This window comes from Lepus europaeus, chromosome 18 (assembly GCF_033115175.1).
Source record: "Lepus europaeus isolate LE1 chromosome 18, mLepTim1.pri, whole genome shotgun sequence".
In the NCBI taxonomy this organism is placed as follows: Eukaryota; Metazoa; Chordata; class Mammalia; order Lagomorpha; family Leporidae; genus Lepus; species Lepus europaeus.
Genome location: NC_084844.1, coordinates 15,064,219 through 15,079,257, shown reverse-complemented (window position 1 = coordinate 15,079,257; position 15,039 = coordinate 15,064,219). Strand labels below are relative to the sequence as shown.

At 44.4% G+C, this 15,039-nt stretch overlaps 1 protein-coding gene across 5 annotated transcripts in view; it reads left to right on the top strand.

Moving 5' to 3' along the window:
* MAP3K3 (mitogen-activated protein kinase kinase kinase 3) overlaps nt 1–15,039 on the top strand; it is an 80,564-nt gene that overhangs the window by 41,000 nt on the left and 24,525 nt on the right. For all 5 annotated transcript variants that reach the window (XM_062215656.1, XM_062215655.1, XM_062215654.1 and 2 more), the window contains 2 exons: nt 1,137–1,250; nt 14,578–14,698. In XM_062215656.1, coding sequence (XP_062071640.1) covers nt 1,137–1,250; nt 14,578–14,698 — 235 coding nt within the window. The remainder of the gene's footprint in view (nt 1–1,136; nt 1,251–14,577; nt 14,699–15,039) is intronic.

Here is a 15,039-nt window from a genome sequence, read left to right as displayed (position 1 = left end):
TACTACACCACAGTGCCAGTCCCCCAACTTTCAAATAAATAAGTAAATATTTTTAAAAAAAAACATTAAATTCTGCTATGTGGTCTAAATTTGTGTTCTTACTTGAGTAACAGTTTTTACCCTCTGCCTATCCCCCACCCTGCTCCCATACCTTTTCTAATTCTATTAATGTCATTGCAATTAGAAATAGGGTAGGACCTGATCTATGGCTTAATTTGAGAAGAAATATGGGGACTGTAACTGGGAATTGAGTAAAAGGTATTTTTAGAGAGGAAGCTCTTTTCAGAAGAGATCTCAAAACAAAGTGTTGTGCAACAGCGTGGATGATCTAAAAAACATTAACCTAAGTGAAAAGAGCTAGATGCAAAAGACTGAATCTTTGAGTTGAATTGAATATGTATTGTATAATCTCATTTTTATGAAATATCTAGAAAAGGCAAATCTGCAGATACAGAAAGTAGATTAGTGGTTGCCTGGGACTGGAGGTGAGAAGAGGAAGTGACTATAACTGAACACTAGGGATTTTTTTAGAGAGATATTTTAAAATTATGTTACAATGATATTGCACAACTCTATAAAGCTACTAAAAATTATTGAATTGTACACTTAGAGAAAAAAACTCTAAGGTTTCTATTACATCTTTTTTTTTTTTTTAAAGATTTATTTATTTATTTATTTGAAAGTCACAGTTACACAGAGAGAGGTCTTCCATCCGATGGTTCACTCCCCAGTTGGCTGCAATGGCTGGAGCTGTGCCGATCCGATGCCAAGAGCCAGGAGCTTCCTCCAGGTCTACCATGTGGGTGCAGGTGCCCAAGCACTTGGGCCGTCTTGTACTGCTTTCCCAGGCCACAGCAGAGCCGCATTGAAATTGGGCAACCGGGTCTCGAACCGGATGCCAGTGCTTTCAGGCCAGGGCGTTAACCCACTGTGCCACAGTGCCTGCCCCCTCAATTAGATCTTTTAAGATCCCATGATATCCAATGAATTTTTTTTTACACTTGATCTTAGAAGGCTGAAAAGTGATAGATTGTTTTTCTCCAAATTTGTTTTTATTTTGTGTTTATTTTTCTTATTCTTGCAAACTGAAGCATTAAGATAAACCTGTATTTTATATTTCCTTTCTCTGTGTCCAGCTTTCCATCCTGCTGAAAAACCAAGACGATCTTGATAAAGCAATTGACATTTTGGATAGAAGCTCAAGCATGAAAAGCCTTAGGATATTGTTGCTGTCCCAGGACAGAAACCATGTAAGTAGCCCCTGTCGCGGCCCAACAGCTGAAGGCAAAGCTTGATTTCCTTCAGGAACTCGCCTTGCATCCTAGACAGAATTTTTCAGCCACTGCTAAAGTAAGGGCATAAGGCACAGTCCAGCCATTGAGTCGGCGAACGGCAAGCCTTCTGTATTTGGTTTCATTGAGAAGCCAGATTGTCAGTGTTAAAGTTGCAATTAAAAGATATTTATCTTACAGTGTTGGGAGAAGGAAAACATTTACAATGAAAGAGAAGATGCTTTTCTCCCATAAAAGTATTTATGTGATTTTGACCCCACCAAGAGAGATTTAATTAGACATTAGATTTAATTAAAGGATCCTGCTTAGCAAAGGCTGTCAAGGATGCAAAACTATCTTGTGGGTTTTTTTGTTTTGTTTTGTTTTTTGTTTTTTTTGACAGGCAGAGTTAGACAGTGAGAGAGAGAGAGAGAAAGGTCTTCCTTCTGTTGGTTCACCCCCAAAAATGGCTGCTATGGCTGACGTGCTGCGCCATTCTGAAGCCAGGAGGCAGGTACTTCTCCTGGTCTCCCATGCGGGTGTAGGGCCCAAGCACTTGGGCCATCCTCCACTGCCTTCCAGGGCCATAGCAGAGAGCTGGCCTGGAAGAGGGGCAACTGGGATAGAGTCCGGCGCCCCGACTGGGGCTAGAACCTGGTGTGCCGGCGCCGCAAGGCAGAGGATTAGCCTGTTAAGCCACGGCGCCGGCTCGCTGCACCATTCTGAAGCCAGGAGCCAGGTGCTTCCTCCTGGTCTCCCATGCGAGTGCAGGGGCCCAAGCATCTGGGCCATCCTCCACTGCCTTCCTGGGCCACAGCAGAGAGCTGGCATGGAAGAAGAGCAAACAGGACAGAATCCAGCACCCCGACCGGGACTAGAACCTGGGGTGCTGGCGCCGCAGGCGGAGGATTAGCCTAGTGAGCTGCGGTGCCGGCCCTGTTTTTTTTTTGTTGTTGTTGTTGTTTTTTTTTTTTTTAATTTTTGACAGGCAGAGTGGACAGTGAGAGAGAGAGACAGACAGAGAGAAAGGTCTTCCTTTGCCGTTGGTTCACCCTCCAATGGCCGCCGCGGTAGCACGCTGCGGCCGGCGCACCACGCTGTTCCGATGGCAGGAGCCAGGTGCTTCTCCTGGTCTCCCATGGGGTGCAGAGCCCAAACACTTGGGCCATCCTCCACTGCACTCCCTGGCCACAGCAGAGAGCTGGCCTGGAAGAGGGGCAACCGGGACAGGATCGGTGCCCCGACCGGGACTAGAACCCGGTGTGCCGGCGCCGCAAGGCGGAGGATTAGCCTGTTGAGCCACGGCGCCGGCCCCTGTTTTGTTTTTTTTAAAGATTTATTTTATTTATTTGAAAGAGTTACAGAGAGAGGTAGAGACAGAAAGAGAGGTCTTCCATCCACTGGTTCACTCCCCAGATGGCTGCAACGGCAGGAACTGCACTGATCTGGAGCCAGGAGCTTCTTCCGGGTATCCCACGTGGGTGCAGGGGACCAAGGACTTGGGTCATCTTCCACTGCTTTCCCAGGCCATAGCAGAGAGCTGGATCAGAAGAGGAGCGGATGGGACTAGAACCGGTGTCCATATGGGATGCCGGCACTTCAGGCCAGGGCTTTAAACTGATGTGCCCAGCACTGGCCCCTCTTGTGTTTGTTTTTTTAAAAAAATATTTATTCATTTATTTATTTGAGAGGTAGAATGACAGAGAGAGGGGGAAACAGATAACAGAAGAGAGAGAGAGAGATATCTTCCATCCTCTGGTTCATTCCCCAGATGCCCCTTCAGTAGCTGGGGCTGGGCCAGGAGTTGGGAACTCAATCTAGGTTTCCCACACGGATGGCAAGAACCTAAGTGCTTGGGCCATTACCTGCTGCCTTCCCAGGTGCTTTTGCAGGAAGCTGAATCAGAGGCAGAGGAGCAGGGATTTGAGCTGGCACACTGATTGGGATGCAGGCATCCCAAGTGGTGACTTAACCCACTGCACCATAATTTCTACCCCAAGACTATCATGCTTTGTAAACCCTGCCCCACAGCTTCTGAGCATATTTGCCTTTCCCCTGGGGCACACGTAGGAAGTAAACATTTTTTTGTGTTCAGTGGAACAAAAAGCCGTGGGCTAGAGGGCTCTCATAACTTACCAGCTGCCACTTTACCGAATAGAGACAATCTAGGGGACTATTCATAGTGAGGAATTATTCCTTATGTAGTTTCTTTTCTGGAAAGGTCCTTGAGGCCTGCGCTTCATGAGACTCCTTACAATCTGGGTCTGTCTTCTAATCGCTGAATCCTGTACCAGTTTCTTCAGAAGCATTTTCCTGAAGGCTTCTTGGCACTCTTTCCTTCCATTACACTTGAAGATAAGGAACTGTGGACAACTGACATGCTACATGAAAACTGTGGACACACCATACCTGGACAGACTTTAGGTACAATGGTACTCAAGCTGACTACTTATTTTCTAAAGAGACTTATGGGACTGGCCTGTTCTATTGATGAGAGGTAGGCAAAAGAGAATTCAGTTAGGAATAAAGAAGGGATTTTGTAATGTTATAAAAGTGTCCCTGTTCATGAGAGTGTTTTTCTCAGTCTCAAATATATCTACCTTTTTTTTCCTGGATATGTTTTTGGAGTATTCTGAAGTAAAATATAGGCCTTATTTCATTTCTCTGTTCAAGTTATTCACCTGCTGCCTAAATCCTTCCTTGTTGCCTGTCACGTAAAACCTAAATTTAGCCAGAATTCTCCACTGACAACTCCATGTTTCAACTCCCCAGTCTCATCTTTCCACATTTTTTCAGCATAATCCCCCACTTTGTAGCCCTACAGGTTTTCCTTCTTTGTCTTTGTCAGTCCATGGCTAGCACTTTTTTTTTTTTTTTTTTTTTAGTATCCATTTTGATTTTCCTGTCACAATTTGATTGTCATTTTTGACTGAGACCATTTTGATTACTCCTTATTCCTTTAGTCATTGGGTGTAGTTTGTACACTAATTTATAGGTTGTTTAGAAATTGCCTTCTAGTTGTTACATGTTTGTATTACTCCCAAAGATTTATAAAGTCCTCAGGAACAAGAGCTATATCATTATTTTAGAACCCTTTCTCAACCATTCACTTAACAAAACAGTGGATGCCTTTTGAATTGTTAGCAAGAGTCTAGCAGGCTCATTTTCAGCAAACCCCTTCCTTATAGAAACTGAAATTGCAGTTTGGCTAACTGATATAATTGCCTGACTAGGAGCTAGCACCCCTTACTGTGATTGTGATCCCTACATTCCCCTGATAAGAATTTGTAGACAGCTGGTTCTTTATAACAGCTTTCCCATCCATTAAGGGGATGTACTGGCAGGAAATATGCTGCAACTCTGCCTTTCAGATAAATAAATAAATCGTTCAAGCATGTTTATGTCTAACTCTTAAAAGAAGATTTTAAAAAGATTTATGTATTTATTTGAAAGTCAGAGATAGAGAGAGATCGTACATTCTCTGGTTCACTCCCTAAGTGGCCATAATGGCTGGGGCTGGGCCAGGCCAAAGCCAGGAGCCAAGAGCTTCTTCTGGTCTCCCATGTGGGTACAGGAGCTCAAGGACTTGGGCATTCCTCTGTTGCTTTCCCATGATCATTAGTAGGGAACTGGATTGCAAGTGGAGTAGCCAGAACTTGAACCAGCGCCCATATGGGATGCTAGCACTGGACTAAAGCCTTAAACTTCTATGCCACAGCGCTAGCCCCATAAATAAATCTTTAAAAAAAAGAAATATTAGGGGGGCCAGCACTGTGGCATAGTGAGTAAAGCCACTGCCTGCAGTGCCAGCATCCCATATGTACACCATTTGAGTCCTGGCTGCTCCACTTCCCATCCAGCTCTCTGCTATGGCCTGGGAAAGCAGTACAAGATGGCCCAAGTCGTTGGGCCCTTGTTACCCTCATGGAAGACCCAGAAGAAGCTCCTGATTCCTGACTTCGGATCAGCACAGCTCCAGCTGTTATGGCCAACTGGGGAGTAAACCAGCAGATGGAGGATCTCTGTCTCTGTCTCTGTCTCTCTCTGCCTCTCCTTCTCTCTGTGTGTAACTCTTTCAAATAAGTAAATAAATCTTTAAAAAAAAAAAAAAGGCCGGCGCCGCGGCTCAACAGGCTAATCCTCCGCCTTGTGGCGCCAGCACACCGGGTTCTAGTCCCGGTCGGGGCACCGATCCTGTCCCGGTTGCCCCTCTTCCAGGCCAGCTCTCTGCTGTGGCCAGGGAGTGCAGTGGAGGATGGCCCAAGTGCTTGGGCCCTGCACCCCATGGGAGACCAGGAGAAGCACCTGGCTCCTGCCATCGGATCAGCGCGATGCGCCGGCCGCAGCGCGCTGGCCGCGGTGGCCATTGGAGGGTGAACCAACGGCAAAAAAGGAAGACCTTTCTCTCTATCTCTCTCTCTCACTGTCCACTCTGCCTGTCAAAAATTTTAAAAAAATAAAAAAAGAAAGAAAATATGTTTTAAAATTGATAGAAACTTGTAAGATAATGTAAAAAAAAAAAAAATAAGAAAAAAGAAAGATTGGGGCCGGCACTGTGGCACAGTGAGTTAAAACCCTGGCCTGCAGCACCTGCATCCCATGTGGACACGGGTTCGAATACCAGTTGCTCCACTTCAGATTCAGCTCCCTGCTGATGTGCCTGGGAAAGCAGTGGAGGATGGCCCAAGTGCTTGAGCCCTTGCACCCTTGTGAGAGACCTGGAAAAAGTTCCTGGCTTTGGATCAGCTCAGCTTCGGCTATTTGGGGAATGAACCAGCAGATGGAAGACCTCTCTCTGTCTCTGTCTCTGCCTTTCTCCATAACTCTGTATCTCAAATAAAATAAATCTTAAAAAAAAAAAAAAAGATTTACATTTAAGACTGACAGTGTTGGGGCCGGCACTGTGGCATAGCGGATAAGGCCGCTGCCTGCAGTACTGGCATCCCATATGGACACTGGTTCAAGTCCCGGCTGCTCCACTTCCAATCCAGCTTTCTACTATGGCCCAGGAAAGCAGTAGAAGATGGCCCAAGTCCTTGGGCCCCTACACCTGCATGGGAGACCCAGAAGAAGCTCCTGGCTCCTGGCTTCGGATCGGCACAGCTCCGCTGTTGTGGCCAATTGGGGAGTGAACCAGCAGATGGAAGACCTCTCTCTCTCCCTCTCTCTCTCTCTCTCTCTCTCTCTCTCTCTGCCTTTTCTTCTCTCTGTGTAACTCTTTCAAATAAAAAATAAATCTTAAAAAAAAAAAAAAGACTAACAGTGTTGATGATGGTAGTGAAATCTTCCTTCAGGAAGTTCCTCAGATAGACTTTTGTTTCCTTAATAAATGGAAGAATCATGATCCAAAATTGTTATATGCTGAGGAGGCTCACCTTTAGAACAATGCTTCTCTAGCTCTCTATGGTGAAATACCAGTTTTATTCTTTAATCTGTCAGGGATCAGTGTTTTTAAGTACAGAAACTGAACCTCCAGTTTTTAGTGTTAGATTCAATAAATAAAGTCATTCTGCCAGATTATTGTAAAGGGTTATTCTCCATTTCTATACGAAGACTAGTACACCAGCCCAGAGATCACACTTGAAGAACACTGCTCCAGGATACCATCTTGCCTAGTCTTCATCTCCTCATGCTGAAAACTGACATTTCCTCAGTTTTTAGCAATTGCCCCTTTTGTTACCACCTATTCCTTTACTTCTCTTCTTCACACTTGATCTTAGCCAAAAGGCCGAGAAGCGATACTTCTCTTCTTATCCCTATTAGAAATGAGCGCTTTCAGCCGACGCCACAGCTCAATAGGCTAATCCTCCGCCTGTGGCACCGGCACACCGGGTTCTAGTCCTGGCTGGGGAGCTGGACTCTGTCCTGGTCACTCCTCTTCCTGTCCAGCTCTCTGCTGTGGCCCGGGAGTGTAGTGGAGGATGGCCCAAGTCCTTGGGCCCTGCACCCGCATGGGAGACCAGGAGAAGCACCTGGCTCCTGGCTTCGGATCAGCGCGGTGCGCCGGCCACAGCGGCCATTGGAGGGTGAACCAACAGAAAAAGGAAGACCTTTCTCTCTGTCTCTCTCTCTCACTGTCCACTCTGTCAAAAAAAAAGAAAGAAAGAAATGTGCGCTTTCTTCTGTTTGGATTCCTTTTCTTCTGATCCTCTGTGACAATCTTCCTTCTCTCTTAATCCCTCAGCCAAGTTATAAAGTCATGCCTTTCCCTGGCTGAGGCCATGCTTAGGCCTCAATATTTTTACCTAAAAACTCCTGGATCTTGATAATCACAGAACTGCTTCCTTATCTAAAGAGTCTCCACCCTTGGTGTCTGTTGTCATTTTAAGGTATGTCATCATCATTAGTAATTCTGCCTTGGACCGTCAACATTTAGCTTATGCCCATTAAGAACTTCTTCACTGAACACATTTGCAACTAACTCTAAATGTGTCATTCTTCTCCTAACCTTCTTAAGACTTTCTAGTCCCAGTGTTCCACTATCATAGTCTCAAGTTTAACATTCTCTGGTCACTTGTATTTGAATATGATAAAAATTAAACATGCAGCCACTGTACTGTGTTACCTCAGATTCTTTCCGACAAAAGTAAACTTCTAGTCTCATCCAGATGTTGCCCGCTTCTCAGGTTTCCCAACAATAAATTTGGCACTATCTTGCCAGCTATCAAGGGTACTCTACAGGACAATTCTTTTCTTTTCTTTTCTTTTCTTTTCTTTTTTAAAGGTTTATTTATTTATTTGAAAGAGCTACACGGAGAGAGGAAAGGCAGAGAGAGAGAGAGAGAGAGAGAGGTCTTCCATCTGCTGGTTCGCTCCCCAGATGGCCACAACAGCTGGAGCCATGCCAATCTGAAGCCAGGAGCTTCTTCCAGGTCTCCCACGCGGGTGCAGGGGCCCAAGGACTTGGGCCATCTTCTACTGCTTTTCAAGGCCATAGCAGAGAGCTGGATTGGAAGTGGAGCAGCCAGGACTCAAATCATCGCCCATATGGGTTGCCAGCACTGCAGGTGGCAGCTCTACCCATTATGCCACAGCTTTAGCCCCAACAATTCTTTTCAGTCCGCCTGAAATAATAGGACAGGTACAGGAAAATAAAACAAAACTGATTGGCCAGAATAGCTTTTGTCTCATCCCTACTTAAAAGTAATAACACCAGGGGCCGGCATTGTGGCATAATGAATTGGGCCTCTGCCTACAACACTGGCATCCCATATAGGCCCCAGTTTGAGACCTGGCTGCTCCTCTTCCAATCCAGCTTTCTGATAGTGCTCCTGAGGCAGCAGAAGATGGCCCACGTGCTTGGACCCCTGCATCCATGTGGGATACCCAGAAGAGCCTCTGGGCTTTTGGCTTCAGCCTGGCCCAGACCTGGCCATTGTGGCCCTTTGGGGAGTGAGATAGCAGATGGAAGATCTCTCTCTCCTCCTCCTTTTCCTGTAACTCTGCCTTTCAAATAAATATTTTTTTAAAAAGACTACAATTTAGCCAGCGCCGTGGCTCAACAGGCTAATCCTCCGCCTAGCGGTGCCGGCACACCGGGTTCTAGTCCCGGTCGGGGTGCCGGATTCTGTCCTGGTTGCCCCTTTTCCAGGCCAGCTCTCTGCTGTGGCCAGGGAGTGCAGTGGAGTATGGCCCAAGTGCTTGGGCCCTGCACCCCATGGGAGACCAGGAGAAGCACCTGGCTCCTGCCATCGGATCAGCGCGGTGCGCCGGCCGCAGCGCGCTGGCCGCGGTGGCCATTGGAGGGTGAACCAATGGCAAAAAGGAAGACCTTTCTCTCTGTCTTTCTCTCTCACTGTCCACTCTGCCTGTCAAAAAAAAAAAAGACTGCAATTTAAAAAAAATAGTAGTAACACCAGGGGTAGGCATTTGGCTTAGCAGTTAAGATGCCCATGTCACATATTGGATTATCTGGGTGCACTACTTGGCTCTTACTCCTAACTTGTTTCCTGCCCATGCAGACCCTGGGAGGCAATGACAATGGCTCAAGTAATCGAGTTTCTGCCACCCATGTGGGAGACCTGGATTGAATTCCCAGACCTTAGCTTTGACCAGGCCCAGCCCCAGCCATTGTGGGCATTTGGAGAGTGAACCAGTGGTTAGGAGCTCTCTCTCCCTCTGTGTCTTTCTCGCAAATAAATTAATAAAAATTTAAAAGTAAATAAAAATAATAACACCTTACATGTAAAACATGCTTTCATCTCTTCTTCAATTTTTACAACTTTGAGGGATCCTGGGTAGGCTCCTGCTACTAGTAGTCTACACCTCAGGAAACAAGACTTAGAGTTGCGTGCCGAGTTAAGACAGTAAATAATGACAGAACTGGTATTCAATCCTGATGTTCTCATCTATAGTCCAGTATCATCAGTTGCCACCCAAGAAGAAGGTCTTAGAACTAGTAAAGTCCTGGAAAATCTTACCTATGTTCCTCTACAATTGAATATCATTAGAAGTAGAATCGAAGGTGGCTGGTGCTGTGGCATCCCACATGGGTGCCAGTTCATGTCCCAGCTGTTCCTCTTCAAATCCAGCTCTCTGCTTTTGGCCTAGGAAAGCAGTGGAGGATGGCCCACATGCTTGGGACCTTGTGCCCATGTGGAAGACTCAGAGGAAGCTCTTGGCTCCTGCCTTTGGATTGGCCATTTGGGGAGTGAACCAGTGGATGGAAAACCTTCCTCTCTGTCTCTCCCTCTTTCTGTCTATAATTCTACCTCTCAAATAAATAAATAAAATCTTAAAAAAAAAAAAAGTAGAATAAAAAGGTACACTAATAGAATACCTGAAAGGTGATCTATAGGAGTAAAATTGACATTTTGAGATTCAGTGATTGTTTATAGTCCTTGTCTCTACTGTTGAGGAGCAGTGTTTTTTCTTAATACTATTTGTTGAACTCTTTACTTACTGTAGGGTTACTCTTATGAGTATAAAGTTAACTGAAAATAGATCTTTGTAAAAATTAAGAATGGGAATAGGAGAGGGAGGAGGAAGAAGGATGGGAGGGAAGGTGGGGTGGGAAGTATCACTATGTTCCTGAATCTGTACATAGGATATGCATGAAATTTGTATACCTTAAATAAAAATTTTAAAAAAGAAGCTCAGGGCACATAGAAATACCATATGTACATGTCTGATAGTAGTCCCACCTAACTCTAGCCTTTGCGCTATCCCAGCACAACTGTCAGATATGTGAGGAAGGAACCTCCAGATGTTTCTTGCCTCCAGCATCTTGAGCAAGTGCTGGCCGTTTGAATCATCCCAAATGAAGTCCCAGGCACTGTGGAGCAAAGAAGCCTTTTTTGCAGTGCTGTATCTCAATTCTTGTCCCGTAGAATCTGTTAGCAGAATGAAATCATTGTTTAATGTCATTAAGTTTGGGTTGGTTGGTTGAACAGCAATAAATAAGTATAATACAGATAATGTTTTTAAAAAATTAAAAAGTACAGTGTTTTCCATCGGAAAGATATGTGAGATTTTGTATTGTTCTGTTCCTTACAACTTAGAAGATAACTGAGCTAAGAAAGGTCCAGAAAACAAAATTTTCAAGAGCTCAGGGTCAGTTGTATATGTGAGTAGCATAAAAAACTTGAAACTCTTTAGTCAGGAAAACTTTAAATATATACATTTCATATATATATATATATATATATACACATATATATGTACATATATATACATGTACATATATATATAAAATATCAAAGCATTTAAGCATATGGATAATAAAAACAGATTTATTCATTAAATCTCTTTTGGATGAACCTGTTATCTTAGTACAAAAAGGAAATAAGAGGGGCCAGCATTGTGGCTCAGCAGGTTAAGTTGCCACTTACAGCACTGGCATCCCATATTGGAGTACCTGGGTTTTTTTTTGTTGTTGTTGTTGTTTTTTAAAGATTTATTTTATTTATTTGAAAGAGTTACAGAGAGAGGTAGAGACAGAGAAAGAGGTCTTCCATCCGCTGGTTCACTCCCCAGATGGCCACAATGGCCGGAGCTGCGCCGATTCGAAGCCAGGAGCCAGGAGCCTCCTCTGGGTCTCCCACCTGGGTGCAGGGGCCCAAGGACTTGGGCCATCTTCTACTGCTTTTCAAGGCCATAGCAGAGAGCTGGATTGGAAGAGGAGCAGCTGGGACTAGAACTGGCGCCCATATGGGATGCCAGCGCCTCAGGCCAGGACATTAACCCACTGTGCCATGGTGCCGGCCCCTGGAGTACCTGGTTTGAATCCTGGCTATTCTGCTTTGAATCCAGCTTCCTGTTAATGCACCTGGGAGGCAACTGATGATGGCTCAAGTACATGGGGTCCTTCCATCCACATAGGAGATCCGAACAGAGTTCTGGACCCTGGCTTCAACCTGGCCTGGTTGCTAGCTGTTGCAAACATTTGGGGAGTGAGCCAACAGATGGAAGATCTCTCCATATAGATGTATTTTCTCTCCCTCCCTGTTGCACTGCCTTTCAAATAATTAAATCTGTTTTTTTTTTTTTTTAAAGAAAATAAGGATTTGAATAACACATGATAAACCTGGCATCCATTTTTCTGTGTGGCTAAGACAGATTTTTTTAAAAAAGGTTTTTAACAAACTAATGGATGATAAAGCTGTAAATTTAATTAAATAGTTTGGAGTGCTTCTACAACTAAAATAATTATGGTTTTCGATACAAGTGTCTCTTGATTGTACCATTAAACCAGAGGACTGGACAGGAAGCTATTGGTGTGATCCAGCATGCCATTCCTTGTCCTATATTCTGCTGTACAAACTAAAGCAACCCCCTCCCTCTTTATTCCAATGCATAGTTGAAAACGTTTCTTTCTTTTGCATCATATCATCAGGTTTTTTATTGAGATAATTTGTGGGTTGACTTCTGAAACTTCTTTTCTTCCAGTTACTGCAAATCTTTATGCATGTAGTTTCCCAGCTTTTTTTCTTATCATTTGTGTGAGCCATAGCACATTGCTACCTACAAGTTCTTCACTGAGGTTGCATTTTAAAAAATTTATTTATTTATTTGAAAGGCAGAATGACAGAGAGATAAGGAGAGACTGAGAGAGAGAGAGAGAGGGAGAGAGAGAGAGAGATTCCATCTGCTGGTTCACTTCCTAAATGGCCACAACAGCCAGGCCTGGTCCAAGCTGTAGCTAGGAGCCAGGAACTCTGTTCTGCTGTCCACAAGAGTGGCAGGGGACCAAGTACTTAGGCCATCTTCCACTGCCTTCTCAGGTGTATTAGGAGGGGGCCGGATCAGAAGCAGAGTAGTCAAGACTCAAACCTACACTCCAGTGTGGGAGCCGGTGTTGCAAATGGTGGCTTAACCCGCTGACCACAATACCGGCCCATTCAGTGAGGTTTTATGGAATGATCACCTTTTGTGTGCTATGTTTAGAATGTTCTTCTAGGGCCAAGTGTTTGGCCTAGCAATTAAGATGCCCATATCCCGTATCAGAGAGCCTGGGTTCACTCTGAATTCCAGCTTCCTTCTAGTCCTTGCCACTCATGTAGGAAACCTGGGTTGAACTCCCTTGGGGAGATTTAAAGAAAACATAAATATTTGGGTTCCAAACCCAAAGATTTTGTTGTAGTTGATCTGAGGTGTCAAAGCTCCTACAGGCAGTTTTAATGAACATCTGGGTTTGAAAACCATTACCTGAAATTGAAGCATGACTCACTTTCTACTCAGAATGTGGCCTGTGGATCGGCAGCACCAGGGTTCACCAGAAGCTTGTTAGATATGCACCTCTGAGCCCCAGCTCAGACATCCTGAGTCAGAATCTGCAGTTACACAAGATCATAGGTGATTCATCTGTACACCAGAGTGAGAGGTCCTTTAGTGGAATTTTCACTGAGTCCTTTCATTTGCTTTCAACTCTGTTGCTACATCTTCAGCCTTCTCTTTCGCAAATCTGTGCTCATGCTGGATGTTGAACTCCCTTTTCTGTCTTAGCTTTTAGATTTTAAAATTGAAGGTATAAAGTGCATGTTTTTTGGTCTATTTCAAATTCATGTTGCCAAGATTTATTGAATTCCCATTGTATATAAAGTCCTGCATCTAAGTAGGTGCCCTCAGGGATCATCATATAACTCTGACTGCAGGGCTGTGGGCTTCCTTTGCCCTTCACAGACTTGCTTCCCCAGTATGTGGCTTTGACTGTTTTTTCCTTTTTGACTCTCAGCAGAGCTATTGCACATCAGAGGCCTCAGCAAGAACATTCACTTCCCCTTGGTTCTGACTTCCTGTTAGAGCAAGACAGTTTGTCAAGACAACCCTGCATGTGATAAAGTCTGGCATGGGGAGCCTGGAGCAGGCTGCTGGGAGTGGGAAGCCTTTTTCCTGGAGGACAGGATATAGAGTTTGTTTAGGTCAGACTTTTTTTTTTTTTTCTTATGGGAGGTAGAAGAGATAGAGAAGCAAGTAGAAACTTTGACCCAAATGTTTATAAATCCTGATATCCATTCCCACTTCCCAGTAGTACTCTGCTTATTTGTAATCAAATAAGCAAATTTGTAATCAAATCCTGATGTCATTTACTCATCTCCAGGTTTTACTTTTAAGTATTCTCAGTGCAAAAGCCCCTCTTTGTTGCAGTGTTTTCTCTGTAGGGCTCACCTGGTGGCTTGACTGGGCTGGTGCAAAGTGTGGGTAGAGGCAGACGGTGACTGACCCTGTTCTGAGGTCTTTGGCCTTTGACAGAAAGGTACTAGGCCAGGTTTTCCTGGGTGAAAATGATCCTGAAATGATTTGCCTGTAAATGCTAGTACTTTGTTGTAAGTGAGATCTTCTTACCTTAATTTTCAGGGAGTGATTATGGTTAGAGAATAAGCAGCATATTAAGCTACTTTTTGAAATACATAATTAATAGCCGGAATTTTGCTGAGCAGGAAAGTTGTCCTAATCCTCCATTCTGACACCCTCTCAGCCAGGTGATCTTGCTGCTGAAATAATTTCCTGCTATTCTTCCTAAGCTCTCTGGAGAATTTAATGAGAGGGTATTTACAGCTCCCATGTCAGTTGGGCATATTATTACAGGAATGCGTATTACTCCTGAGTGTCTGGGTCATCACCCATTAAACTGAGGAACCAGGTCTCAGTGCTCATATATATCACTGAGGCTGTAAAGCTGCATTGAGCAAATAGTGATTTCCCAAGACAGATTAAGGAGTGCAATTTGGGGGAAAGCCAGCTAACTCATGTATTAGAAAGTGTGAAGGTGGTTGAGAGTGTGAGGAATTCTAGGGAAGGGCCAGGGGACCTTTATAGGCCTGCTTGCTTGAAGATTTAGCTCAGCATTTTTCCTCTTCTTTTACAGACCAGCTCCTCTCCCCACTCTGGGGTGTCCAGGCAGGTGCGGATCAAGGCTTCCCAGTCCGCGGGGGATATAAATACCATCTACCAGCCCCCTGAGTCCAGAAGCAGGCACCTCTCTGTCAGTGAGTATTTCACTCCTTTTATTGCTCTGATCTATTTTACCTGCCCATGTTTTAAGAAATCAATTATTTATCAAGCAGTCATCAAATATTAACTGCCACTCTGTGGTGGAATCCTCTTTGCCAGTGTTTGGGGACAGATGTGGAAAAGTGACTAGGGCATTATCCTGGTCCTTCAAGGAACTTACCGTGTAAAGATGTAGTGGCATGACTACATTTCTTTTTTAACATCCCTGAAAAAGTGATATCAAACATCTGCTTCAAGACTTCCAGCAAAGTCTATACTCACTTTTGACCATTCTTTCCCCAAAGAACTGGGAGTCAGATTTAAGTTTGACTTTTGA